Here is a 27,556-nt window from a genome sequence, read left to right on the forward strand (position 1 = left end):
AATGTTTCTTGGGGAGATGGGAGAGGTGATAAATACAGGAAGGCGCCTACATACGCACCTTCAAGTTGAAAACGTCCAAAGATGCGAACGTGCATCTGGTTCCAGCAAGGAGCCAGATCCCGTGCCATCCGCGTCAGGCGTGAGGGAAATGGCAGCTCGCCCTCCGTCTCCTATTGCTGACGATCCTTCAGCTCTACCATCTCCCACCTCCTCTCCCTCCTCCTGTCAGTCGCTCTTCTTGCCTGTTCACTCGATGCCAGCCCCTGTGTGCCAGCTGTTGTACTGTACTACTGTACTTTCAAGGTACTGTACTGGAAGATAAAAAAGGATTTCTTTATTTTCTGTGTTTTTTTATGTATTATCTGTGTGAAAAGTATTATAAACCTACTACAGTACGGTACTATATAGCTGATTGCGTTAGCTGCGTACCTAGGCTAACTTTGTTGGACTTAACGAACAAATTGGACTTATGAACATGCTCTCGTAATGAAACTTGCCTGTATGTAGGGAACTTACTACATTGTAGAGCATAGAATTCTCTCTGGGAACAAAACCTCCCTTTGGATCTCCTCTTTCCCCGTCCCCATCTCAGTGGCCAGTTTCCCCACCCCCGTCCCTTTGTCTGTCTCTCAGGCTGTCTGTCTGACCCACTCGCTCATCTCACCCACCCTCCCCTACCACTTAACCTGGCTTGGGAAACAAAAGACCCTCCACATATTTCACCTTCTTGAAGGCAGCAGAGAATCTGAATGACAAGCAGAATGTTAACTTTCACAGTATTATTTCTCTGTTACATACATAGAATTCTCAGAAAAGTTCAAGAAAGGTAACCAGTAGTTTTAAAGCACAACTTTTGATGAGATCATCATGTGTTTGGTTTGGTTTGGTTGTTTTTTTTTTCATCAGGATCCTAGTTTCCTCTTTCTCTTTTCCCTTTTCTTTCTTTACCTTTTCTGGGGGTGTTTAACTTGGAGACCAAAACTCTGGGGTCATCCTTGTTTTTGAACAGGTTCAAAACAGGTTTGGGACAGGTTTCCTCACCTGTCCGCGCATGCTAGGGCTGTGTTCCAGACCAGAGCCGGGCATGGAATCTCTTTGGGATTCGAGGCTCACAGAGGGAGATGAAGGGCCTCACCTCCTAAGGCAGGAGCTGAATGTGAAGACAGGCCCCATGACCTCCCACCCTAGTCTTTAAGGAACTTCCAAGACATTAGGGGTTGGGGAGGCCAGCCAGAGTTGGGAGGCAGAGACAATCTTGCTGAAGAAGAAAGAAACCCTCAGCCCAGAGAGGATCTCCAAGAGGCAGAAGCACCGGGAGCCAGTAATCCAGTCGCTGTGCCTCCACAGGCTCTCCTGGGGCAGCACCTCCTGTTTATTCAGTTTCCTGGAGGTTCTACAAGCAAGTGCATGTAGTTTGAGGCACTGCCTGACTGAGCCGTCACCCGGCACTCCCAGTCGGTAGACGATTGGATGTAACTTAGGCTGCCGATAAGCAACTACAGGGAGAACGTCACCCTTTTTGTAATTCACTTGAGGTGCCATTTAGAAAACATCCTACACACACACCGCACACACACACACCGCACACACACACACACACACACCACACACACACACACCACACACACACCACACACCCCCCAAACTTCTGGAAAGGAGAGGCTGAGGCCATTTTTTTTCTAAATATAGAGAAAGATTTGGGATTTGGGCGTGAGAGTCACTTTGCTAAGATAAAGCCTCAAGCGCCATGGTGTGCTTCTGCGTCCTTGTCTGTGTCGCAGCCACTTCGTTTGCATCTGTCCATCTCATCCCTCCCTTGTTGCTGTCTGTGTCTACAGGGTGTACTCGGTGCTTCAGTGACAATCCCGGGAAGTCAAAGTACCGAAGGATCCCCATCCTCACTGAACTGAGTAAGTTGTGTTTCCAGGACAGAATTCAAGGGAGGAGTCTTTGTATCTGTATTTGATGTCCCAAGGGTGTCTTTAGGATCCACAGTCAAAGGACTGAGGACCAGAATGGGGCCCAGAGACCATTATGTGTTTGACTGGCTGTTACATTGGGCTTTTACCTGTTTGGTGACGTTGACATCCTCCAGCAGAGCCTGTCATATCTGGGTGTCAGGGTGCAGGAGTAGCTCCCGCCTTCTCCCTTCTTCCAGGGGAGGGGATGTGGATTTGAAAACTGCAAGAAAGGCTCTCCCTAAACCAACTTCTCTACCCGTCAGACGTCTTCCTCTCCTGCGGTGCTACCAGAGCAGGCACTAGGGTGAGGCAGGTGAGGCCCCCAGGGTGTAGACTTTAAGGAAAGGCTCACTCTTGGGGTCTTTAAATTTTGTGTCCCTTGTGTCTTCTTAATCCAAGCCCTGAGCGGTGCTCTTCTAAAATGGAAATACTCCATGCAGAAATAACAGGATGAGCTGTTATCTCTCATCAACACCTTATGGAAAACGCACGTATATGAAACTTTCCTAGACGTGAGGAGCCCTGGGGGCAGCAAGAAGGGCAGGGAAGGCAGGTGCCTGTGTGCATTGTTTGTGATTCACCAGGGTAGACACTGGGATTTAATACTGATAATAGTTGGTGAGCAAAAGGGAAGTTACCGAAGAGGGGGTGGTACCTTTAACACAGTTTGGACCAACTCAAAGATGATCTCTAAAAGCTGCTCCTGGGCGTGAGATTCGACTCGATTCCATAGCGTAGCAGACATTTCAGTGGGATTTTTATGATTCAGCATGTGTAAGCTGAGGGAGATTTATACCCAACTAGATGAGCAGACCTCATAGTCCCAGAAATGAAGCAGGCAGACAGAGAGAGGAGCCAGTAGGTGACACCACCAGATGATGTGGGAGTGGCAGTGCAGCAGGTGGGCAACAGTCTAGCCACCCTGGGTCCCAGAACTGCAGCTCTCCAAATCCATCTTCGAAGATCTCAGATCCCTTGAGCCTGGCTTGTACCTGGCAGCCTATCTGTAACCACCCTAAAGCTGATGGCTGCAGTTCTTACTTATATTCCATTTTTATTTTGCTACCCTTCTGAGCCGTCTCTGACTCTGAGGTGTATATACACTGAGGGCGTTAATCAGAAGACTGTCATGTAAGTTAGAGTGGTCAGGAGGGACCAGCCAGCTTCTCACCGGCCTCAGAAATGCATCTGGTCACTCTCCAGGGACGTACAGCTTTGTTCAAGGAAAGACTTTCTGGCACCAGGCAGCGCCTGTCTAACTAGCCTACCAAATCACCTGCCAGCTCACTCAGTTTCCGTTCTTTGGCCAGCAAGGAAGGGCCACAGTGACATGAGAGCTGCAGGTCTGATGGCCAGCACTTTGGTCCAGAGTGTACAGTGGCCTGCAGGAAAATGTCTGGGGTTGCTGAGGCCACTGGTTTAGGATGACACAGCAAGATCTGGACAAAGGCTCCTGGGGTGTGCGTGTGTGTGTGCGCGCGCGTGAATGTGTGTGTGTGTGTGTGGAGGGTTGGCAGTGCAAGAAGAGATATGTATGTGCACGTAGGAAATGTGGGTTGATACTGGTCATACCTCCTTCATCTTTTATAAAGATGCGTAGTTCTTGGAAGAAAATGATTCCTTAATACCAGCAGTCTATCACTTCCCCCAAATGTACTAAGGAATAATTTTAAGAATTAGAGACTAATGCGGTCTTAGTTAGGAGCGTACTCTGAGTTGTATGTCCAGTAGATTTGCTTGGATCTGTAATATGACGGTCAAGAAGTTTGAAGGGTCTAAGACTTAAGGCTACTTGCAAACTAACAGGTTCATCTGCCCAGTTTCACGGATGTGGACAGAAGATGAGAGACCACTGGGTCAGAGACGATGAACAGTTTATTACTCACGTCAATAGCAGTAGCCAGAGAATCATCACTTTTGTGCTGGCTTCCCAAGCCCTCGTTCCCACAGGAGGACATGAAAAGGTCCAGGTGATACCTGGACCCACCATGAATTGCTTTGTAAGAGAGGAACCCAGAGCTTCGGGAACCAGCATCTTTTATAATGGGCAGTAAGCATGCCTTCCCTTTGCTCTGGTAGGAGATATCACTATCTTCCAATGCTATTCTCTATACAAACATTTTTGAAGCAGTAATCTTGGAACAAAGGCAAGCAGCGCCTCTGCTGTCCTCATAGAAATGACCGATTTCACTGACTACAGAGGCTGCCTACAGGGGGTCTGAGTTGCAGCCTGGGGCCAGCATAGGTTTGCTAATGGATAACTTGGCCACTGCTGCACAGGTCTGATTAGGATGATTCTTGAAGCCCTTGCTGCTTAAAGTGTAGTCCATGAATCAGCAGCAGGAGCATCTGCAAGCTTGTTGGACGCGCAGACTCTCAGGCCCCACCTTAGACCCAGTGGATCAGAATCTAGATTATAACAAGATCCCCAGTTGATTCACAGGCATGTTAAATTTTGAGAGGCACCGATTAACCCGTTCTGGGCCCAGATAACTCGAAGGACCCAAGTGAATACCACGCCATCTATAGTGTATGGAGAAAAAGACAATAACGGGGGTGAGCAGATGTTCCTATTTACGTCTCTTGTCCCTGTGCGAGTATGTAAAGTGTCCCCTTTTTCTTCCAGAAGTGTCCTGTCTTGAAAGTTAAATTATTAAGGGTGACATTCAGGACACTTGCTTGGAGAAACTGAGCCTGAGGTACAAGGATATCTCCTTGATGATGAAGGTCCCCAAGCGGGCTTCCCATCTTCAGGGGATGAAGATATTAATACTTGGAAAGAAAAAACTATATACTGCAGTTGAGGCAGGTCCCACTTTGACCCTAAAGTAGGCATCAAATCCTTTGAGCGATGGTCCCTCCTTGGCCTGCCTGGTCCGGAAGTCCTGTATCCTTCATCTTGTCTGCCTGCCTTTCCTTTTTGCCTCTTTCACTTGCAGAAAATCCTTCCAACATGCACTTTATTGAACAACTCGGCGGGATGGAAGGAGACCTCTCGGGAATGAGCCTGCACCTCAGCACGTCCTTTGCCACCGGCACTGTCTTTTCCGGCAGCTTCTTGGATTCCCTCCTGGCCACGGTAGGTGCACTGAAGCCAAGGGGCCCCACAACCAAGCCCCTGCCGCGGGGAGAGTGCGTGGCTCAGGACTCGGGCGGATGATGCTAACTAACGCCTCGCAATTCTGTGTGCTTGTTGATTTTCCAGAAAAGCTCGTCCACGCACATAATTTCACCTTTGCTCATAACTACCTGGCAAGGGAAGCCAAATGCTCACATTTTTAAAATTAAAAACGTGAAGCCTTTAGAGCCAGGAACACTCGATACCAGGAGGAATGAGCACATCCACAGAACCCACCCTTCAGCTTCAAGTGCATCTTGGCTGACCAGGCTCTTTGGCGTCAGAGCTTGGGCGGTGATCCCGCTTTCTCTTCTCTCTAAAATATCCCCAAGCTATACAGAAATTGTCCATGAAAGGATGCAGGGTTCAAGGAGAAAGGGCTTTGTTTCTTTGGCCTTTGGTGGTGTGAGTTTTATTCAGAGCTGAGTCCAGTCTCCCTCCACGTTGCCCCTCTTGTGAGATGCATTTTTTTTTTTTTTTTTTTGCGGTATGTGGGCCTCTCACTGTTGTGGCCTCTCCCATTGCGGAGCACAGGCTCCGGACGCGCAGGCTCAGCGGCCATGGCTCACACGCCCAGCCGCTCCGCGGCACGTGGGATCTTCCCAGACCAGGGCATGAACCCGCGTCCCCTGCATCGGCAGGCGGACTCCCAACCACTGCGCCACCAGGGAAGCCCCTGGGATGCATTTTTGACTGCACGGTCATTCTTTCCCTGAGCAGTTCCCTTGCATGGATTGCAGGATTTCCATGAGTAGAATTTGTTCATTGCGCGAATGCCTATTGAACACCTTGTAGGGTGCTGTCCTAGGTGCTGAGGACACAGCCGTGATGAAACAGACCAGTCTCTGCCCTTGTGGAGCTCATGCCCATGGAGGAGGTTGATACACACATCATAAGTATTATATCAGATAGGTAGAAGGGCCACGGTGATGTGAGATAGGACACGTAGGGTTTGCGGAAGGAGTTGAAAGTTCAATAAGGCGGCCTAGGAAGGCAGCCCTGAGGAGGCGGTAAGTGAGTCAAGTCCTGGGAACAGGAGAGCACGTGCCTTTCTGATCTTTGGGGAAGAAACATTCCAGGCAGAGGGAAGGTCAGGTGGGAGCATTCCCAGGGTGTTCAAGGAATTTAACTAAACCTTAGGAAATCTGTGCGTAGCCATTTGTGAATGGCTGCAAGAACTCCTGCAGGGGAAATGCTTGTAACCCACTCCCTCACAGATGCCTCCTACCCAGATGTTCCAAGAGAAGGGCTGCAAAGAGGCTGAACATCTGTGCACAGATGCTGACACAGCACAAGGCTCTGAGCACAGTTTGCTAGATTGGCTGCCCTCTGGAATTCCGCATAGAAGAGGCATCGTTCCTGAGTCGTGTAAGTGCCTCAGAAGCGCAGTTTGCATTTTAGGGGAGCGTGGTCAGGGCACATGCCTCGCCCTTATGGCATCAGTGGATTATGCTGCCCGGCTCGGCTCTGTCTCCCTAAGCCTTTCGGGGGGGCTCCTCATAAACGCCGCTGAGCTCTCAGAAAGGTAAAAACGTGTCAGTGATCGTTTACCATTAAACAGGCTGACAGACTACGAATTTCCCAAATTAAGCGGGATTCAGCCTTGACTGAGCCAGACAGAGAGTCAGTGAGGGAAGTCGAGTCAGGTCACTTTCCTGGGAAGGTAGCTCCGTCAGGGAAAGGATTTTAAAACCCTGCCTGTCGTGAATACTTCAGTTACCCTGCCCATAATTAGAGACCGGAGCGTCAGGCAAGGAGTTGACCTGGTGAACTGGATCTGTCTGCAGGACACATTTTAGAAGGGTTTAAGGTCCCCGTTCTCTTCAGAGATCCCTAGACAGCAGGCAGCTTTGTGACTTAAACTCCAGCCTCGGTTAAACTCCACTGGCCCACACAGGTAGGAGCAAAGTCACAGACTCTGTTTCGACTTAGTGGGAGGAGCAGGCTGGGCAGTGAGGACCGAGAGAGTGTCCAGCAATATGCACATCCCATGAGCCAGCACGGGGAACACGAACTTGGTGATGAGTCTTCTCGACACTCATCTTTGAGGAGTGCCCCTTCCTCCCAGGCTGCCTTCAGCCGTCGTGTCTCATTCTGCTGGAACATGAAATTAGCTGTGTAACAATTCAGGAGTCTATTCTGAGGCCCCGTGGTGAAGTCTGTGGGAGAGAGGGAAAGCCACATATGGTGGCCTGGGATGGGGGACAGTCACATGAGGTCACAAGCCGCATTGGGCCCTCAGCCTGCCCTTGGGGACTCCTGGGAAGTGCCTGGCTTTGGACTGGCACTTGGTCATCTGACGAGGCCGTGAGGACGGCAGTGGAGCTTCAGGGTACGAGGCATCCTGTATGTCAAGGGGGCTGGCTTGGAACTTGAACTTCTTAGTCTCTACCTAGTGGCCTCCTGCCCCAGCTCTCAAATCCTTGATGACGAACGGCTCAGCAAAACGAACACACTTGAACACTGTTTGGAGCTCCAACTGCAAATCTCTGGCCCTGATGAGCTGAATTAGACCCTTGAAAATGCTCAGGGGATGCTGCCCACTTGTTTCCCTCCCCCTGGACCTGGTGCTACTGGCTCCACTTGGCTTCTAAGGACGGGGGTGACTTTCTATCATATCAGCCACACAGAAAGAAAGAGCCCAAGGGTCAGGGCTGAGCCTCCAGTTTCATTGTGTCTGCTCACCTGAGGACAGTTTGGTCTTGGCTGGCCTCCTGACCTTCCACCTGCTCACTGGCGGTGAGAGCAGTAGCCTCTGCGAAGAAGAGAACATTTATATCCTCTTGCACTGAAACCATCTGGGGCCCCTGTGGTGGCCCCACAGTGTGTGTCCAGCCCGTCACTTCATTCTCCATACGTATTGGAGCGTGTCCTGTGCAGGCTTGCAGGAGGAAGGCCAAGGTCCTGATCTCCCCATAAAGTTAGGGTGGCAGTCACGGGCCCTGGGTCATCACTCCCTCCATCACATGCCCACGGCAGACACCACTGACACTCACGGGTCTCTTCCTCCGCATCACACCTGCGAGTCTTTACCAGCACAGACCTTGAGGCGGCATCTTCCAACGGTTTCATTGTTGAGATAATAATCAGAGCAATATCTGGGGTAAGAACAATGGTAACATCATCTCTCAGGCACTTACTTAAGGTCTTTGCTGCATGCGTTACCTGCAGTTTAATTCTCCCGTCAACCTAACCAAGAGGATAGAGTTGCTAGCCGTGTTTTACAGATCAAGACTCTGAAGCCTAGAGGGGTGACTAATGTGCCAAAGGTCACAGCACTTACAGATGACAAGTTGGTTTTCAGACCCAAATTCCTAAGGTTCCAGAGACAGACCAAATCCATTACGACCAAATCCACTGCCTCTCCAGAAGGCTCTTTCTGTGATTATGAGTGTCCTTTCAATACACTGAGGTTGAAGTTCTACTTGAAGGAATCCGCCTCCCTGGGTGCTCCAGAGTCCCTGAGGGATGAGCAGGGAGGAGAAGACCAGGGTGCACCCACCCTCCCCAGTGCCCACCCACCCCTTCCCCCCAGTCAGAACTACTCTACTCTCATCTGGGTCTCATACGAGGCTCCTGCCTGAGATTTGATTCAAAGAAGGACTTCTGTTGTTGAGAAGACTAAAAACCACTGCCTAGAAGCTAGAGAATCTGACCAACAGAGAGGCATAAAATAAGAGAGCCAGATTCCTGTTCTCTGTCTTCCGAGTCAAGTCTCCAGCTCCCGGTTGGGAGTCTTGTCCGGGAGACAGGAGTCAGCCATTCCACCCCATTTTGCACATCCATTTTGTCCCATAATTTCCCTCCCCAAGAAACATCTTCCAGATTCAGCTCTTCCCACCTGCCGTCCAGCTTGATGCTCCAAGAGGTCTGGTTCCCGTGGCTGCACAGTCAGAGGTTATGCTTAGAATCAAAACGTGTGTTTCCCTGGTGGCCATCCCCTGCAGAAGGGAAAGGCTGCGGACTGGTGCGTTCCGAACAGGCTCCCTCAGGATAAAGGGGGCTGACACCTCAGCAGCTTCTGGAACAGGATGAGGTCACCTCCTTGACTCGCGTCTCAGTGAACTCTGTTTCGACCTAATATTGCGGGGCCCTCTCTTCCTTCTCACCTGTCCCTGGAAAACTGCACCGTGCTTCCAGGTGGCCCGTAAGAAACACAAGGAGGATGAACTCACAGGTCCCGAGGAGAGAACAAAGCCTGAAAAATGTGGCGTGAACTTGTCACCGCCTGAAAGTACTGAAGTTCTGTTTTAGATTGTCATGTAATTTTCCCCTTCTATCCCCTGATATCCCTGTGATTTTTTTTTCCAAGATAAAAATAATGGATTTTCCCTCCAAATCTTCTGATTCAGCCAACACTGTGGCTTCAGGTATCCTCTGGAATACTACTGTAAAGTCCTGGCCCAGGTGGAGAAACATGCCCCTAAGGTGTAATTGGGATTCACTTTTAACCCTCAGCTCAATGCTATGTAAAAATATGGAGGGCTCCCCTGGTGGCGCAGTGGTTGAGAGTCCGCCTGCCGATGCAGGGGACGCGGGTGCGTGCCCCGGTCCGGGAAGATCCCACATGCCGCGGAGCGGCTGGGCCCGTGAGCCATGGCCGCTGAGCCTGCGCGTCCGAGCCTGTGCTCCGCAATGGGAGAGGCCACAACAGTGAGAGGCCCGCGTACCGCAAAAGAAATTAAAATTAAATAAAAATATGGAGGCGCACTCAGACTCCTCCATATGGGAGCAGGACTCCCATATGGCTTTATAACAATAGAATTTCAAACCTGGACGTGAAGTAGGGAGCATTTTCCTTTACTTATAAGGGAGGTAAGGAAAATAACAGAAGTTACCTGGCTTGAGATCTCAAGTTTACTCAGCTGGTTAGTGGCAGTTTTCCTACCATATAGCCTCATTCTCAACTTAGAAGTATTTCTCAGAAAATGTGGGCCTTAAGACCTTTTCAGATTCTCAGAATTAAAAGTAGTGAGTGGCCAGGATGTTAGTATCTATGTTATTAAGGAGTAATAGGAGAGAAACCTCAAACCTCACTGTAGCTGAAAGTTAAAACACTTTGGGCTGCAACATTTTCAGGCATCAGAAGTTCAAATTCTGATTGAACTGATGACATTAGATATTAGAGATATTAGATAATATAAATCTGAGTATATTAGAAACACTGTTCAAGTTTAGAAGTCCTAAAATGTTTCATGCACATTTCAACTTTCATATTTTCTTGAGAAAGAAAAAAAGAATGAAAACCAAAAAAAGCAAAGAAGGGAGAGAGGAAGGGAGGAAGGGAGGAAAGAATAAAGAGACCCATAATGGCAGTGCCATGGAACCCTGAATAATAAGAATGTAAGATGGGCTCAGAATAAGGGTGACATGTAAACCCCATAATTTTCCCCGATATAGAATTGCAAGCCTTTTGATGTCAAAACTGAAGAAAGGATAGGGTCAAAAGCTAGGCCTCTCTCTGTTAAATATGTAAAGTACATGTTTCCCTAGAGGCATCGACACCAGGATAACCCTAGAAATTACACCTTTTTTTTTTTTAATCAGTGGAGAAATATTCTAACAGCATTATGTTTGATCATTCTACATTACGGCCACTTGTTCTTAAACGGATTGTGGTCCAATCTGGATTTACATCCTCCACTCCCTCCTGGATTTCAGGGGGCCAGATCCATGAGACCCTTCTGGGTAGAGGATGCAACAGGGAGGGAATATACGGAGGTGACTGTCAGTCAGGAGGTTCGTTCTTTCAGTCTGGCCATTAGGATGGAGAAGGTGTTTGAAGTCATCTTTAATCTGAAAAATATTGTAAAAGTCCTTTTCTTTTTATTTTCTCTTAATTTACATAGATTATATTATTTCCTAGGTCGCCTTCTCCAGTGGGCTCTACATTTTGCTAACAGTATTGGTTTATTTGTTAAAATTCAACTGCCAATTGCACTCAATATCCTGACAGCTGTTTTTGCACTCAGTTTTTAAAAATCATTTGTAATAATTGTTTGCGGCAACCTTTGCACTGAATATTCTTACACCTGCCTGGTCCAATGTGCTCTTGAAGACGTGAATGTTAAGTAGACAAAGTCTGTCTGAAAGAACACATCATTTAAGGCCTGTTGCTCAGAGTGTAATTTGAGGACCACCAATGTCAAAACTACCAGAGGTGCCGTTTAAATTCTGATTCCCACTCCCATACATAAATTCTGATCCAGTAGATCTGGGATCCCAGAAATTGGGTCTCATGAATATCACTCCAGGTGATCCAGGTACATGAACACCAGTGTCGAAGACAGCACAATTCAGTGGTGTGTGCTGTATATCTCATTGAATCCTGCAAACAATGCTCAAAGGTGGATATTATCATGTCATCTTTAAAATCATAAAACTATGACTGAGAAAGAATACAGGAATTGTCCAAAGGTGTTTCGGTCCGCTAGGATGTGCCAGTCCAAGATTCAAACTCAGGTGTGTTCCGTACAAACAACTCTCTCTAAAATGCAGAAGAATACAATAGAGTAAAGCCAGTGGCCATGGGATCACAAAGAAAGGAAAATTTCATTCTGATGAGGAGGCCAGTATAGGGTCTTCCAAGAGGAAAGATGAACCAGATGTTCTAAAGCAAAGGCATGAAGGAGTAAAAGTGTCACTTGAGCGACTGCACATTGACTGTAGTGTGCACCGGAGAGAACCATGGCTCATGGAGATGAGCTCAGAGAGGGAGCTGGTGTCAGATCTTGAGGGCTTTGAAGACCGTGGAAACGAGTCTGAGCTTGGTTTTACTGCAGGTTCAAGGGATGGGTGGCGGGATCTGATTTGCGTTCCTGGACAATCTCTCTGGAAGCATTTTGAGCAATGGATTGTAAATGAGAAAAAGACTAGTAAAGAGGTGTGTCTCATAACCCAGACTTCAGAAGACAAGTCCCTGAATTGGGACATGGAGAAAGTGAATGGTAAAATTTCTCAATAACGATGGAAGTCATTCCTATTACTTATAATGAAAACAAAATTACTGATTTTTATGTAGGTGCTATATAACCATGTAAATTCTCATTTCTACTGGAATAAAAGTTCGATTTAGATAAGACAAAGAGTAGGAAATTTAGGACATTATATAGATAACACTGGATTTAAGAAAACCTCGTGGGCAATTATTACAATGCTATTTCCATGTATGTCACTGCCTAGTCCACACTGAGTGTGTTGGAATCCTTTGGGAAAAGAGTCTAAGAAAATGGCTTGGCGTATTCAGACTCAAGCTACTTTCAAACTAAGTTGACCCACACGTCAATCGTCAATCTCTGGCTTCATTTTGATGCCAAATATTCTGAAATCCCATTCATTTTATACTCCACACCTGCTGTTTTCGAAGTACACCATGGGAGATGGACACTGTGGGAGATTAAGTTAATACCTGTCCTCACATAGGTCAGAATCAAAAGGAATGTAAGTGGATTCACATCCGGAAGAGTCAAGTGTCGACGCCGATAGTAATATCAGTCCCCTAAGGAAGATCCCTAGAAGTGTCGTTACATGTTGTAAATACATGTTGATGATTGTTAGGGCGTCTGTGGCCTGATACACGCCTCTGGGCATTTTTGGAAGTGGGGACACCCTGGGGGTCAGTGTCATTACCCGTCTTCTCCTACTATTACAGTGTAAGTCCTCCCCAAAAGAGCAGGAACGGGGTCAGTGCTCTTTTCTCTGCACTTTGCCTAACCCAGTGCCCTACCCAAACTGCCGGCTTTGGGATGATTTTAATGATAATGAGAGACACTGCTTTGTGCCATCAGATCCATTGCAAACAACGATGCCCAGTAAATCGCCGCGTCTCTCCACCTCCACCTTCTGACTTTGCACATGCCTCGTCCTTGCTTTCCAGGCGTTCTACAATTACCATGTTCTGGAATTACTTCAGATGCTGGTGACAGGAGGGATAAGTTCTCAGCTGGAACAACATTTGGATAAGGAAAAGTTCTGTGGGCCGAATGACAGTTACTCTACCGTTTCACCTGGAAGAATGCGGTGTAAGCTGGGGCTTCTGTCCTTAAACCAAACCATTTTGTCAGACATTCAAGTGAGTCAACTCTTCTCGTAGTAGAGCGTCCTAACCTCCCTGAGTTTTGGAAACTGATCCAACCTGTTTGGGTTCCTAGATCACCTAGAGCATATAAATAATAACAATAATAATGACAAAAATCAATGTAATTTATATTCATAGTGTATTTACAATTTACAGTGCATTTTCACGTGATAACTGTTTTTTGCAACAATTCTGAGAGATCAGCCATTGTTACTATCCCCATCCTCCGGGTAAAAAAGTGCACAGGAAGCATCAGAGAGGTCCCATAACTTTGTCCCTTGACAAGGATTTTAATAATAAGTGTAATATTAATATTCACTGAGCATTTGACCTGGGCCTGTCTGCTTTCTTTGTTTTTCACTTAATCTCTCCAAAGGTTTACATGGTAGGCATTGTTATTAATTCCATTGAACAGATTAAGAAGCTGAGGTGCAGAGAAACAAATACTTACCTGAGACCGTATTGCCTACCAGTGACCAAGCAGGGTCCCTCTAAGGCTGTCTGACCCAGGGCCTGTCCACTCTCCCTACGCTTGAACTACTAAAGAAATCTGATCCAGACTTCCCTGGCAGTCCAGTGAATAGGACTCCACGTTTCCAAGGCAGGGGGCACAAGTTCGATCCCTGGCCGGGAAACTAAGATCCCGCATGCTGCGGGGCATGGCCAAAAAAAAAGAAAGAAATCTGATCATGTTACCTGAAATCAGGCAGAAGGATTCCACGTTTGGGCCTAAGAATCTGTCTGGGCTAGCCGGTGAAAAATGCTTGAGTTTTCTTAGTCCTCTGAGCTAACAAACAGTAGATTATAGCAAGGAAGAAAATAATTCTGGCAAATCCCCATGAGGCATCTGGGCATTTGGGGCTCTGTGTCGAGTCCAGGCTGCAGTGAGGAATCTACTGGTCGGCCTGCCTTTTGGTTTAGTTTTGAGTGACATGGCATTCGATTCCCCGGTGTCACCGTCAGGGGCAGGCCTTTAGAGGGGCCTGAGCAGAGCCCCTTCTTCACAGCCCTCTTCCTGCCTCTGTGTCTGCTGTGTCTCGGCAGTTACTGCCAATAAGGGCGAACCCCACGCTCTGTGCATCTGAATTCCAGGTGCAAACAACATTCCAAAGCTCCCTCCATGGTCCGGTCCTTCGAATTTCTGTGGTCCTGGGTTCCTCATCTCAGGCTGACTTGTGAGTGATTCTAAGCCCGGGACAGCTGCCACTGGCCACTTCCTGTGGGAACCAGAGGTGGCAGCGGACTGGCCAGCCCTTTCTTCTCCATTTATGTCTGGCCCTCTGTTCTTTACCCTGAGAAATCACAGAACTAAACAGACTGTTCTCTTTCGACTTCCCTGAACGCACTGGCTGCTGCTTTGAAGCCTGCAGCTACTCAAGGTGCCTGTTGGCAGTCGCTTGAGAGCAAGGTCAAGAGGAGGATGAGAAGGCCGCTCTCTCATTGTGGGCCTTAAAAACTGTATTTTCCGGGCTTCCCCGGTGGCGCAGCGGTTGAGAGTCCGCCTGCTGATGCAGGGGACACGGGTTCGTGCCCCGGTCCGGGAAGATCCCACGTGCCGCGGAGCGGCTGGGCCCGTGAGCCATGGCCGCTGAGCCTGCGCGTCCGGAGCCTGTGCTCCGCAACGGGAGAGGCCACAGCGGTGAGAGGCCCGCGTACTGCAAGAAAAAAAAAACCCCTGTATTTTCCAACCTGGTGCTCACTGTGACTTCTTGATCGTTACCAAACCAGCAGTAGTAATAAAAACGAGCATAGCCCCTTGCCACACCACACCCAGACAGGCTCCTGAAAGACCAGAGTCATAAAAACAGCTGCCGGTATTAGATGCTCAAAACTCACGGTCAGCCTGATTTCCAGCCCACTTGCTGCCGCCACCAGAGAGGTATTAGGAGGGAGCTGTTGGGTCTTCCAGACTTCACTGGGAGAAAAGGCAAGTGACTCTCCAGTAAGTGCTTGTTACAGCTTGATTTGAGTGCCACCAGACCCAAGTTTTTCTCTCTTCTCTCCCCAGCCAAGAAGGACCTTTGGGCAGATATTCTGCGGCTCGTTAGATAACCTTGGAGTCCTGTGCCTCGGCTTGTACCGCATGATAGATGAGGAAGAGCGCAACCCAGAGCACAAAAGGGGAGTGTATGCTGGTGCAGAAGGCGCCGGCCACCGCCCAAGCACGAGGGCCAAAGCGACGTCATTCTGTGTGAAAGAGACGGCCAGAGCTTAGGGCCCCCGATGCAACAGAGGGTGCTGGGGAAGTAGATAACAGTGTGGGATCAGTAAAAATAATATGAATGAACCCTGGTGACTGGGATCCAGGTAGTACTGGCCATGTAAGGAGAAGGGTTTCTCTGTCCCCAGTGAAATCTGAAATGCAGACCCAGATTTTCAGTCAGGGTTCTTTTGTAACTTGCCCTTCATCGATGCCTGTGCGACTTTTTAAAGCCAAAAAGCCACTGTCCACACTGGGAAGATTTACTTGTTCGCTGCCGGACTCGCTGGGTAAATATTTACTGAGTGCCTTTTTTCTAGCCACTGTGCCTTGTCCATGTAAGATACGGGAGTGATGTGTAGAGATTTCAGTTTAAAGAAGATCATTCTGACAGTAGTGGAGAAGAGAAAGAAAATGTGTGTGGAGGGGAGAGGAGAAAAGAAAGGGTACTGGGTACCAGCTCCAGACAGCACAGTAATGTAGGACCAGACTAAGAGTCTCGTGGTGGGAACGGGCAGTACTCAGTAGAGAAGGAGAAATTAAAAATAATAGAGTGGAAATGGATCGATGAACCTGTTTCAGGAGGAAGGGGAAGGAAGTCAAATCACTGAAAGCGGAGTAGTCATGAACACGAAGAAAGACAGCTTCTCCACTCACAGGAGAAAGGGAGGAAAAGAAAGGAGGCCAAGGCAGATCTGGCTGTGGATGAGGGCTGTGCTTAGGGAATGTTTACGTAACACTAGGATTTCTCGGTGACGTGCAGGCATAGCCCTGGCTGAGAGAAAAGAGGGGGAAAGTCTCTAGGGAGTTGAGAAAGACGTAAAAGTTACATCAGTCACTGAGGGGACTGGAAAAAGGAGTTTACTGTGCATCTGTAGAAGCAACAGTGCAAAGGGAAAGGACAGGGGATGGAAATAGCCTGAGGAGCGGATGTACCCAAGAGTAAGGAAATGAGAGAGAAAGAACGAGGGGAAGTTGTGGTCAGAGAGTGATTTATTGAAGGGTGAGGTTTTAGAGGCAGGATGTGTCAGGAAGTTACGACAGCAGTATGTGGTCAGGAAAGTGGTTGGGAGATAAAGATCACTGGGTAGTGGAAATCAAAGAAATTGGTCTGCGTGTTGGAGTCGTAAATCACGGAGACACTGCAGGCACATAAGGTGACGGTGGCACTAGAGTTTGAAAGAAAAAGTGTCCCATGTGCCAAAGGCCTAAATAAACATGGAGGTGTGTGGATAACACTGAGGTGACTCAAGAGGAGGGTGGTAAGGCTGTAGAGCATGGACCACAACGATGGGGGGAGCAGGGATGCTCTGGAAACAGCACTCGGAAGCCTGAATGATGCTGACCCCCCATCCCCATCTCTGTCTGCCTGTGACTGACCCCCAACACCTCTGGAAAACCTGTGGACCGTGGTAATTGGGAGAAGGTGTAGCCCATACTTGGGCGGACCTCAGGGAAGGAAATGATATTCCTGTTTGAAAGAGAGTATGTGGTTACAGCAGATCTTGTTTAGAATATCACAGAGGTTACAGGGGACTCGGTGGGCGAGAGGGAAGTGGGAAGATTATTCAGTGAAAGATCAGTGGTGACTTGTGATGGGTGCTTAGGGAGGAAGAGGTGATTATTCGGGGCAACACTGGAAGTCATGCAGGGTTCTGCTGCCTCAGCGTTCTGACAGGAACACTGGCGTCTTCATGAATCTGACTCATGTTCTCTGAGGATTTGCCGTGTGCCTGATTTCCTGCCAAGACATCCTGCTTCTCTGCAGAGTCTGTCCACGCAGGTCCAGGCTATGGGTGATCTTTGAAACTCATTGACTCACTGTTTGCTTACCCGTCAAGGTTTCAAATAAACCTTTGGTTACTTTTCTTTTTCCTCCACTGGGCAACCTACATTCTGTGTGAAAGTTGGCGGCAGAAACATGAAAATAGGCCTAACCCAGGGTGGAAATATCTGGCATGCGCGTAATCTTCCAGTTTTGATAAAGCTTGGCTAAGTGCTCAGAATTGTGCCAACCGAATTCATTAGGGTCGTGGATATTAAAAGCAGAGAAACATATAGTTGGAAAAGCCATTAGAAATCAATTAGCCCAAACCATAGTCCCATCCATCTCCCATTAAAATGATGAGAAAAGCAAGGCCCAGAAGGGAGGTGGCATGCCTAGGGTCAGAGGTGGTTGGTTTCAGAGGCAGGCGTGAGAACCAGTCTCCCAGCTACTAGCCTTGGACCTCTCCTGTTGCGCTGTGCCAGAGAGTTGTTTTTTGTTTGTTTGTTTTTTACTATTAATCAGAAACTAAATAAAGCAAAGCAAAACAAAAACGTCTCCTCTTTGGGCCCAGCAAAGTGACTTTGTTGTTTTGGCCACTGCCTGCAGCCACACCGTCCCAGCTGCAGGGGCTCAGAATTCACCTTTGGCTCTTCTTACAGGTTTGTGATCACCCGGCCAGAAAACGAGTTTATGCTGCTGCCCTCGGATCTTGTGTTTTGCGCCATCCCTTTCAGCACCTCCTGTTACAAAAAGGATATTTCACCTCCAAGTCCGTGTGAAATTATAAATATGGTGCCACTGACAGAAGAGACGCTTACAGACATAAATTGTCCTCCTTCAGTTGACCAGGTCAGCGAGACTGCAGCCCAGCCACCCAGTACATCCGTCCGTTCGCTGGAGCCAAAACCAGTCCCCGTTGGTGATCCTGAGCAAGCAGTGTTGACTCCAAGTGGTAAGCTCTCATCCCAGACACACCCAGGTGAAACCAGGAAAGAAAATGGAAAGGAAAACATGGAGGAAACCACAGTGGAAGATGCCTCTGCCTATCCAGAGTCAGACTAGACCTGCCGATATTTCCCAGGAGCTCCTGGCTCACTCCTTACGAGGCATCTCCAGAGGTGGTGACTTTGAACAAGGAAGGAAAAGATGGACGCCTGCCATTTTTGTGGCCATTGCTGAGGGGTGGATCAGCAAGCCCACACTGTTTGGGAAGAGACAAAAGTCCGAGCTAATCCCACTGGATCTGGTGTGATAAATAAAGGAATAGATGATAAATGCCTCTCTAAGGGAAGTTCATTGCTCTGGGTCTCTTGAGCAGAAAACATGATGGTTGGACCTGTGTTAAAGACATTGTTCAGTACTTGCTGGGTTCCTCCACACAGGGAATATAAGAAGTAATCAAGGTAAAAACAAGAAGGATTTAGACATAAGAGACAAGAAATAACGTGCCCCCAAATCAAGCGTCTTACATTCTTTATCCTCAAACAGGCAAGTAGTGAACTCGTCGTATATTATCATCTTCTCTTTTTCCCTCATGCTTTTTCTTTCCTCATCTCTTTCTATAGGAGGTGAGGAAGACCAGATGGGGAGATACTTGTTTGAATTGGAAACGAATTTGTGTATAATTAAAACCTAGACATACCCTAGCACAAGAATGAATCTTAGAGTGTACTCAAGATGGGGTACCTGGACGAAGTCAGGTAGATTGAAATATACAGCCTTTCAAATTCCCTAATTCAAGAATAAAGACATCATCTCGTGAGAGGTAATAAAGCGTTTCCCCGTATTCCAAAAGGAACCAGTTCACTTCCCTGTAAGCCTCATCTTTAAGTCATTTCATCTCGGTATTAGTCTGTTAACACAGTAGAAGTTCAGCACATCCAGGAAGTATTTACTCCCAATTGGTGAGCCTTGTAAGCAATGCCTTCTTGTGTTATAGATACAGCATAGGTAGAATTGGGGAAGACAGAAAGTAATAAGCCAGATTTCTCATAAATGGTTTTACACAATGTTTATGATATCCTTGACATTTTCCTCAACATCCTTGCTGATTTGGTATCACTATCTCCATTTTACAAAGGAAGAAACTATGTCACAAATAGGGTTCCCACATAAAAGAAAGGACACCCTTTCTTTTCTTCTTAAATTTGAATTTCAGATAAACAACGTTTTTAGTATGAGTGTGTCCAAATTATCGCACTTAGCTAGTAAGTGATCAAATCGACATTTAAACCTAGTTAATTTGACTCCAGCACCTGTAGACATTTGCCTCCAGACAAAATAGAAGAAATGAACCAAAAACATTCATCCACAGGAAATAAAATGTATTAGTAAAGCTTTGGTTGTAATGAAATCAACTTAATATATGTGGAAAAAAGAGTAATTGTGAGGAAAGTTGTCAGAGACCAAGGAAATCCTCGTTTAAATTTTTTTTTAAGCTTACCTAGATCATCTTCATCCTTCTTTTTTGTACAGATTGACTTTCTTTGTTTTTCCGTATACATGGCAAAATATATTTTCCTGCAATTCTAAATTTATAGGTAGAGTTATAGGCACATCAAAGATTTAACCGGTCCACCTCTGCCTCCCAGATCCTGATTTCTATAAGGAGGCATGTAGTGGGCTCAGCTTTGGCCACTCCATCCCAGCTGTCAGTGGATGAGGAATAGGGTACCTCTGAATGGAGGACTTGTCCTCGGGGAAGGGAGGATGGTTCATGGTCTGGGAGGACATGCCACCAAACATCTACTGCAAGGACAGTACCATTCCTCTGACCCGTTCCCCGAGCCATTTTATACAAAAGCATGTTTAGTTGAACCAAAATATTCCTAGGAAGGGATGGATTAGCCCTACGCACATTCAAAATCCACAAACCCACTGCTAATCTCAGTTTAGCATGTGAACCTCCAGAGTCAAAGCTTAGCCCTCAGATGATCTCATTTCCAGTGCAGCGGAGAAATTTGAATGAGAAGTTCCTTTATTTGCCAGTATATTGGCTGAAGGGGTACCAAAAATATGGCTAAAGAAAGATTGAGGTATATGCAACTATAGCCAGTATGTAAGCATTCATGTTGCCAGTCTTGAAAAATAAAACTGACAGAGGACCCCTCATGTGCCAGGTGATTCCGTGAGTCCAGAACCAAACCCTTTACATATAGATGGCAACATTTTTATGCAAGTCATAACACTACATCCTTTGGTAATACGGCGGATACTTAATTCATAATGATTGTTCAATTCTTATCAATAGAAGAACTGATATGAAGACAAGAGAAAATGTGCAAGGAATTTAAGAATATGTGGCCCAGTGGTTTTTAAGATTTTTTAAGGCTTTGACCTTTCTGAAGTTGTATGGAAGCTACAGTCTACCTCGCCAGAGAAGAAGAATATATGCACGTATTACACAAAAGTCATTATAAAGGTCAGAAGGAGGTCATGGACCACTCTACAGTTTCTCCATCACCTTCCTAGATCCCTGATGTAGGCCTTCAATAACCAGTGGAGTGATCACCAGAAAGAACACAGGGCAGGGGAGTCAGGAGACCGGAGTACTTGTTTCGGATACTTCATTAAACATTTGTGATCTCGGGCAAGTTCTTAAGTCTCTCTCAGCTACTTTCCCAGCTCATTTTACTTTTTTTTAAAAGAAAGTTGAACTGGAAGATTCTGAACATTACATCCATCTTCATTCATTTGCATCTATATTTATTCATGACTTGCCGTGTATCAGGCACGGTGCTAGATGCTGAGGATAGAGCAATCATGAAGACAAAGTTGCTTTCCCCATGGAGCGTAGGCACCGTATGGAGGAGGGAGAAGATAAATGAATAAATAAATGAACACGATAATTACAGATTGTGTCAAATACTGTGAAGAAAGTAAACATATTGATGTGACAGAATTGTGGTGGTCAGGGACCACTGAAGGGTGGCAGCATCCTGTGGATAAACTATTTCAGGAAGGAGAACTTGGCATGACCAAGAAAAGAAAGCAAGTCAGTGTGGTTAGAACACGGCACATAAGCCAGAGGGATGTAATCTCTTAATCAGGAGAAACAGATTACATTTTACTCTAAGTGCAATGTGAAGCTCTTTGATAATTTTAAAGAATGCAGTAATGTGTTGTCCTTTATATTTTCAAAGATTACTCTGGCACTTATGGTTTCAACAGTATGACTAACTGAATTCAACTGGATTTTCTTCCTCCTACAAACACTCAGAAATGGTAGGTAAATTATAACAAAAGAATTTTTAAATGTATAACACTACTGTACAGTACATTGAAAAATGGTTAAGATGGTAAATTTTATGTTTTTGACCACAGTTTCAAAAATCGTGGTATACATATAAATCAGTACAAAGAAGTGAATTCGTAGCCTTATATGCATACCTGAAAATAGATGAAAACTAATTAATTAAAAATGAATGAGCTAATTGCTCAATGTAGCAAACTGAAGAAATATTAGTAAACTAACATAAATCTAAAGAGATTATACATCACCTTTCACATTTCCCGACATAGTTGTCTGGAACAGGAAACCGGAACACAAATCCAGAGTCTGCTTTACTTAATAGCTAAGCATTTGCTATTTTGAGAGATAGCAAAAATGCCCCCTATCCAATGGATCTTTCACATAGCCTAGAGAGACACTGGAGCAACAATTAACAGAACTCAGGAGCGGGTTGACTAGGTTACCATGAAGAAGCTGGAGGGGAGTATGTGAAACTCTCTTTAGGAAGTGCTGTTCAAAATGTGGTCCCCATCCCAGACCTGTTGAGTCAGAATCGGCATTTTAGCAAGATGCATAAGTGATTCCATACGTTCAAGTTTGAGAAGCAGGGCTTTCAGGGGGTATGTATGTGTCTTTGTATATATATGCAATATAGGCATATGTAACATGTATCTGTAATATACATTACATATCCACATAGACACATACCTATATACATATGTATACATACATAAATACACACATGGTGGCTTTTGGTAAGTTAAAAGATCTGGAGGTTTGGTTTTAATGAAAACTACGCCCTCCAACCTTTAGCTATTCGGCATGTTCACTTCTGTTTAAGACCTACAGTACATTCCAAACATCTCTAGTTAGCTATAAAACCCTTAACCTGACTACCTTCAAACCATAAAGGAGTTAAGGGAGGTTGGAGTTCAGTCAAGTTGATGTATATTTTCCTGGAGGAACAATAAATAACCTACAGCTCAAAGGCATGGGTTGTTTCTCCCAAGGCAAAGAAACAAAAAAGCCCACCCTCTAAAAGCAATCTGCTTGGGTTCCTAGACTGGCATGCTTAGGGAGCACGGGCAAGACAGGAGAAGAAGCAGGAGAGGAAGGAGGGCTGCGCGGGATGGGCAGGAGAGAGGGAGGGAAAGCCCTCACACTAATTAGGTTTGAAAGAATACAGGATGAGTCCAGCCACTGCCTGCTGAAAAGAAAGGAACTGGAGCAGCTGATGCTAAATTCAGACTAAACTAACCGCAAGTCCCCTGAGGACGTCACAAGGTAAACCTGATCGTCTCTATCATTTACAGTCATTATCAGGCAGACTGCTTCTGTAATTTTACTGGGGCGCTGAGGAACAGATCCCTGAAGCTAGGGGGAAAAGGTCCCAGCCCTCCAAAGGTATTTGAAAAGGAAAACCCAGGCAGTCTCCGTGCTGCTATCTTCTGATTGTTGCCTCTGTCAAGGCAGGGAAGGGGGATGACTTCATACAAGGCAGGGCTGCTCAGGTCTGGTGAGTGGCTAGAGCCAGGCTTTTCTCCACCTTCGTTTTCTCTCTTCTCTAGCAACCTCAGTTAGCCTCCGGAGAGCCCAGCAAGCCTTATTTCTTTCTTTCCTGAGACAGGGGAGTGCTGACCAGCTTTTCCTCTTTCTCATCTTCAAGAAAATATCTTCGCAGCATTTCATCTTTTAAGAAAGTGGGGAAAGCCAGCTGATGTACCAAGAAGGCAGCGAAGAAGGACCACTCATCTCTGAAATGTATTACTCAGCTCCCATCCTTCCCAACACCATCCTTTCTCTTGCCTTCCTGACACAAACTTTTTAACTAGTTGTGTACATCACCACTTTACTTCCACAGCTCTGATTCACTCCTTAAGCCACCCCAACCTCTGTAAACCCCATGATTCTGCTAGAAAGACTGTTTCTAAGATCACCAATTCCATTTAAGTCACTCACTAGAGAATATTTAGTACTGGCCCAACTTGAAGGCTCGGCAGAATTCAGCACAGATGATCCCCGCCGCCCAACTCCATTCTGAAACATTGTCTTCCCTCGAGTTGCGTGATACAACAATCTTGTAATCAACCTTTTACCCTCCTGTCTATGCATTCTCAATGTCCCCTTCAGCTCTCCTTTTATACAGCATGATTAGGTATTAGTATCACTCAAAGCTCAATTACGGACTTTCTTCTTTTTTTACTCTCAGGGGTCACTGAGTGATCCGGATAATTAAACTGGAGAGCATATACCTGAAATTAAAGGACAGGGCTACTTACCTCTAGCCATTATTTCTATGCAAGAACGTGGCCCGGTTTTGCTAGAATATTTTATTTTTAAGAGAAAATGAGAATTCTGATTTTTATATAAAAATATGATGCTTTTTAGTTGATGTTTCTGGTCATGAGAGAGTAGCTGTAGCAGACCAAGCCTCATGCCAACAAAAAAGTTTAAAACTGGTTAAAAATTTTTTTTAAATACCTGTTTGAAGTAATCATAGAGCAACACAGTCAGCAAGAACTTGAAAGTCTAAGACCCAAGAGAAAAGAAAGCCATTGAGGTGAGTTCACCATTCTGTGCTGTTTTTCCCTCAAGGCATTTGCCAGTCAGTAAGTGGCACAAAACAAGAGATCCAGTTGCATTTCAAGGCTAAGGGCTTTCAGCAGTTCCGTGGGGGTAGGAGGGGAAACAATTGGGGTTGAGTGTTACCAAGGCAGCTAGGCATTGAGAGAACTAAGTTTTAGAGAAAAGAGAATGGAAACACTGAGCGTGACTCTGTGCTGCTTTTTTCGTTGAGGATATTGTTTCTTACTAATATTTGCAACATAAGAGGCTGAGAAGACGAAAGAAAAGGCCAGCTAAGAAGCTAGAAAGCTAAGCAGAGCTTTGACCCGTCTCAGAGTGCTTGGGAGGTGAAGTGGCATCTGAGGCCCGGCAAGGGTGATGGGCCCAGGTTAACAGCCTTTGCTCTCAGTTGAGATTCTTGAAAGGTCTTCCTTTAGGATTACTTCAAACTAGAAGTAGACCAGTTCTCACAAAGCCTGAAACCAGCTTTAATGCCTCCCATCCCCTGATTGTATCAAGGGGACCAAGACCTACTCTAGCGAACCTATGAGTAAACAAATAAATAGATTCTAATCTGCTGGAAGTTAGCATTATTCAGAGTTTCTACACGTTTTATACACAGTATCCGGTACTCAATCAGAATGGCTGGATTCAGTCTCATCTCTGCCTTATTTGATGCTTTTCCCGAGCAAGCTACATTAGCCTCCAGACACACCAGCAAGCCTTGCTTCCTTCTAGTTCCTGAGATACAGCAATGTCGCCAGCCTCTTTTATTCCATTTTGCCTTCAAGAAATAAGTAAATAATTACCATGAATGATACTAGAGAGACTCAAGTGATCAAATCAAGAGAAAAAAAATAGGTAATGTAGATGACTCAAAGATGATCTAGATATAATACACAAGACATAGATTTTAAAGTAACTGTGATGAACACATTCAAGAAATCGGATGACACTTCCAGTCAGGCGCCGGGTGGCAATGCCAAGGGGTATCGCTCTCACGCGGGGGAGGGTGGCGGATTCCGCCTGCTTTTTAACCATGAAGGAGACAGACCAGGAGGATGTTGCAACAGAGATTCAAGAGGTCGCTGGGATGCTTCTGTGCCTGGACCAGCAGGGCAAAGAGGAGGGGAACCTCAGAAGAGAGGCCTGGAGAAAGGCATCCGTGGAGGTCACACTGCAGGTCGCTATCCAGTCATGGTTGGACGGGGTGCTGTATGGGGTGCCACATGGGCCGGAACCAGCTCCAAAATGCACTGGATGATGTCAGAGACATCCTGCGGTCCCTGGCCAACGTCAGCAAAGACTTGAGGTGGAGCATCCACACCATCCACCAAGAGCATCAAGTACGTCAAGGATGAAGGATGCCGTCGTGCAGCGCACCCAGCTCGCTGCAGCTGTGGAGACCCTCAAGAACATCTTCTTGGTGTCCCGGATTGTGAGGAGTGGGGAGCCTGGACCTCACTGAACAAGGGGCACTCCTTCAGGCCCACTGGAACCTGATGGACCTGGAACAGGAGTGTGCTCCTGGGAAGGGCTGATGTCCGAGCACCGCCACGTGGACGTGACCCTCATCCACAGTGACTTTGGGAGCACACAGGGGCTCTCAGATGAGCTGGCCAAGCAGCTGGGGATGGTGCTGCAGAGGTCACCGCTCACCACCCCCCAGGACCCCATTTTTCTGGTCTCTGTTGTCAGGATCTTGGAAAGGGAAGAAAAATAGATTGGTGCATACTTGACCAAAAAAAATGCAAACTAGTTTTGTTCCCCTTGAGAGGTCCAAGAATTGGAAGGAGGAAATCTTTGTTTTCTTGGACAGAATCGTGAGTGCTAGAATTGAGGGCACAGAGGCAGAACCCCAGGGAGTCCAACAAGGTGTGGTTCATCTGCCACCCGGAAATCATATGGAAGCATGTCCTAGATGACCCCACTGTTGCCAAAAACCTGATGGTTGCGTGCTTTTCTCCCCATTATGAGATTTTCAGAAACTCCTCAACCACCAAGCCCTGAGAACCTGGATGCAGATCTTGTGGGAAGGTCTAGAAGCAAGTGAGATTATGAGCCTGTTTGACCTGGGACTTAAACACCTACACAAGCGCAAAGATGACTGGGAATGTGGAGCTGGTCCCAGAAGTGGACGTCAATGCCCTGGAGCTTTGACTTTCTTCAAATGTGGTGTCTGAGCTGCTCCATCTGTACATGTCAGCTCTCACTTCAAACATCATTGTCTGGCTACAGAAAGCACTAGACACAGACACTAAAGACTGAATGAAAGAGACTGAGCCCAAAGCGGACCCAAGTGGGAACACTCCCTACCACTGTCTTCCAGGCGTTCCATCAAATTCTTTAAATTACTGCTCAGATGAGTGAAGATTTGAAAACAAATTACCAGTTTGCATCTTCAGCAAATGAATCCTTTCTTAAACAGACACAGAGTTGAGGCTCAGTTGCACATAGAACATCTGAAACATTGGCAGCACCACACTGCTATGTTCAGGGTATGATAGCGCTCATCACATCTGTCAGAGCTTTCAGGAACCCCTAATCAGTTTAAAAAGGAAGTATTTTTAAAATGAAGTGGAAGAGGGTGTGTCTCTGAGCCAACCAAACATGGATGGGATTTTAGACACCGTTGTTGCGAGGAGGCTGCAGCACCAGGAAGAGGTCTTCCAGGATCTGGAGCAACATCTCGATGAGCTGACAACAAAGAAGTGGCTGTTAGGCTCAAATGCTGTAGACATCATCTGTGTCACTGCGGAAGAATATTTCAGTGATTTTGCAGAAACTAAAAATCCATACAAAAAGAGGGTGAGAGTGAGTGGTGGTGGGTACCTGTGGGCCATCACGCAGAATCACATCTCATCCTGGAGCACTAAGGAGTACAAGGAGGTGCCGAGAAGACAGTCAGGGAGGCTGAGCTGCTCCACTTGCTGTTCCAGAAGCTGGCCTCTGGATTCAGCAAACATGCAGGTGAGCACAGTAACCCTACTGTCGCCCTTGCAGAAGTTGTGCCTGGAAGTTTCAACTCTGGTCAGCAAATACCCAGACATCAAGGATGGCTACATTGGCACACTGCTGGCCACCCGAGGGGTCGGCAGCCAGGACATGAAGCAGACCATCATCAGGAATCTGGAGCAGGGTCCCATGGCAGGAAAATCCGAACTATGTGCCCATCTTCAAGGAAATCATAGTTCCGAGTCTGAACGTAGTGAAACTTCTCAAGTAGCCCATCGGTTTCCAGCTTTGTGCACGTTATTCTGCACTCATCATCCCCACCCTCAGAAATGTATTAAAGCAAAAGTGACTCTTGATGGTTCTCCTCAGAAGTTTCAGGTCCTCGAGCCTGTCTCCTGTCATGCCGAGCGTGTTGTATGCAAGGTGCCGGGGCTTGTGACTTCTTGAAGAACAAGTGTCCTGCTGGCTGTGGTTCCTCAGGCTTTCACATTTCTGTTGTAAACATCCTTTGTGAGGCAGGACTCTGATGGGAAATGCCTCATGGTTGATCGTCATGGTAGAAAAGGTGTGTGGAGAGGGAAGAGGCCCTGTCTTCATTCACTGTGGGTCTTCACTCAGAGACATGAAAACAAAAATTGGAGAAATTTACCAGAGAATGATGATCTATCAAAAAATTAGTTT

The 27,556-nt window shown here is 46.6% G+C and overlaps 1 protein-coding gene, 1 long non-coding RNA gene and 1 pseudogene across 2 annotated transcripts in view; 2 read left to right on the forward strand and 1 right to left on the reverse strand.

Annotated features, from left to right (window-relative positions):
• Positions 1-18,385, forward strand: part of KCNU1 (potassium calcium-activated channel subfamily U member 1) — a 154,998-nt gene extending 136,613 nt beyond the window's left edge. The window contains exons 25-29 of the mRNA XM_027123016.1: positions 1,839-1,910; positions 4,901-5,040; positions 12,956-13,150; positions 15,165-15,283; positions 17,784-18,385. Coding sequence (XP_026978817.1) covers positions 1,839-1,910; positions 4,901-5,040; positions 12,956-13,150; positions 15,165-15,283; positions 17,784-18,186 — 929 coding nt within the window. The 3' untranslated portion in view covers positions 18,187-18,385. The remainder of the gene's footprint in view (positions 1-1,838; positions 1,911-4,900; positions 5,041-12,955; positions 13,151-15,164; positions 15,284-17,783) is intronic.
• Positions 270-1,323, reverse strand: LOC113628854 (uncharacterized). Its single transcript, XR_003436274.1, has 3 exons — positions 1,042-1,323; positions 687-745; positions 270-311 (listed from the first exon to the last, which is right to left on the reverse strand). It is a non-coding gene; the product is annotated as an uncharacterized LOC113628854 (long non-coding RNA).
• A 6,559-nt stretch (positions 18,386-24,944) lies between the features above and the next one.
• On the forward strand, positions 24,945-27,146 carry LOC113628985 (exocyst complex component 3 pseudogene; annotated as a pseudogene).
• The last annotated feature ends 410 nt before the right edge of the window (positions 27,147-27,556 follow it).

Source organism: Aethalodelphis obliquidens, unplaced genomic scaffold (assembly GCF_003676395.1).
Source record: "Aethalodelphis obliquidens isolate GAN/ISIS:26980383/991018 unplaced genomic scaffold, ASM367639v1 scaffold25, whole genome shotgun sequence".
NCBI classification, from domain to species: domain Eukaryota; kingdom Metazoa; phylum Chordata; class Mammalia; order Artiodactyla; family Delphinidae; genus Aethalodelphis; species Aethalodelphis obliquidens.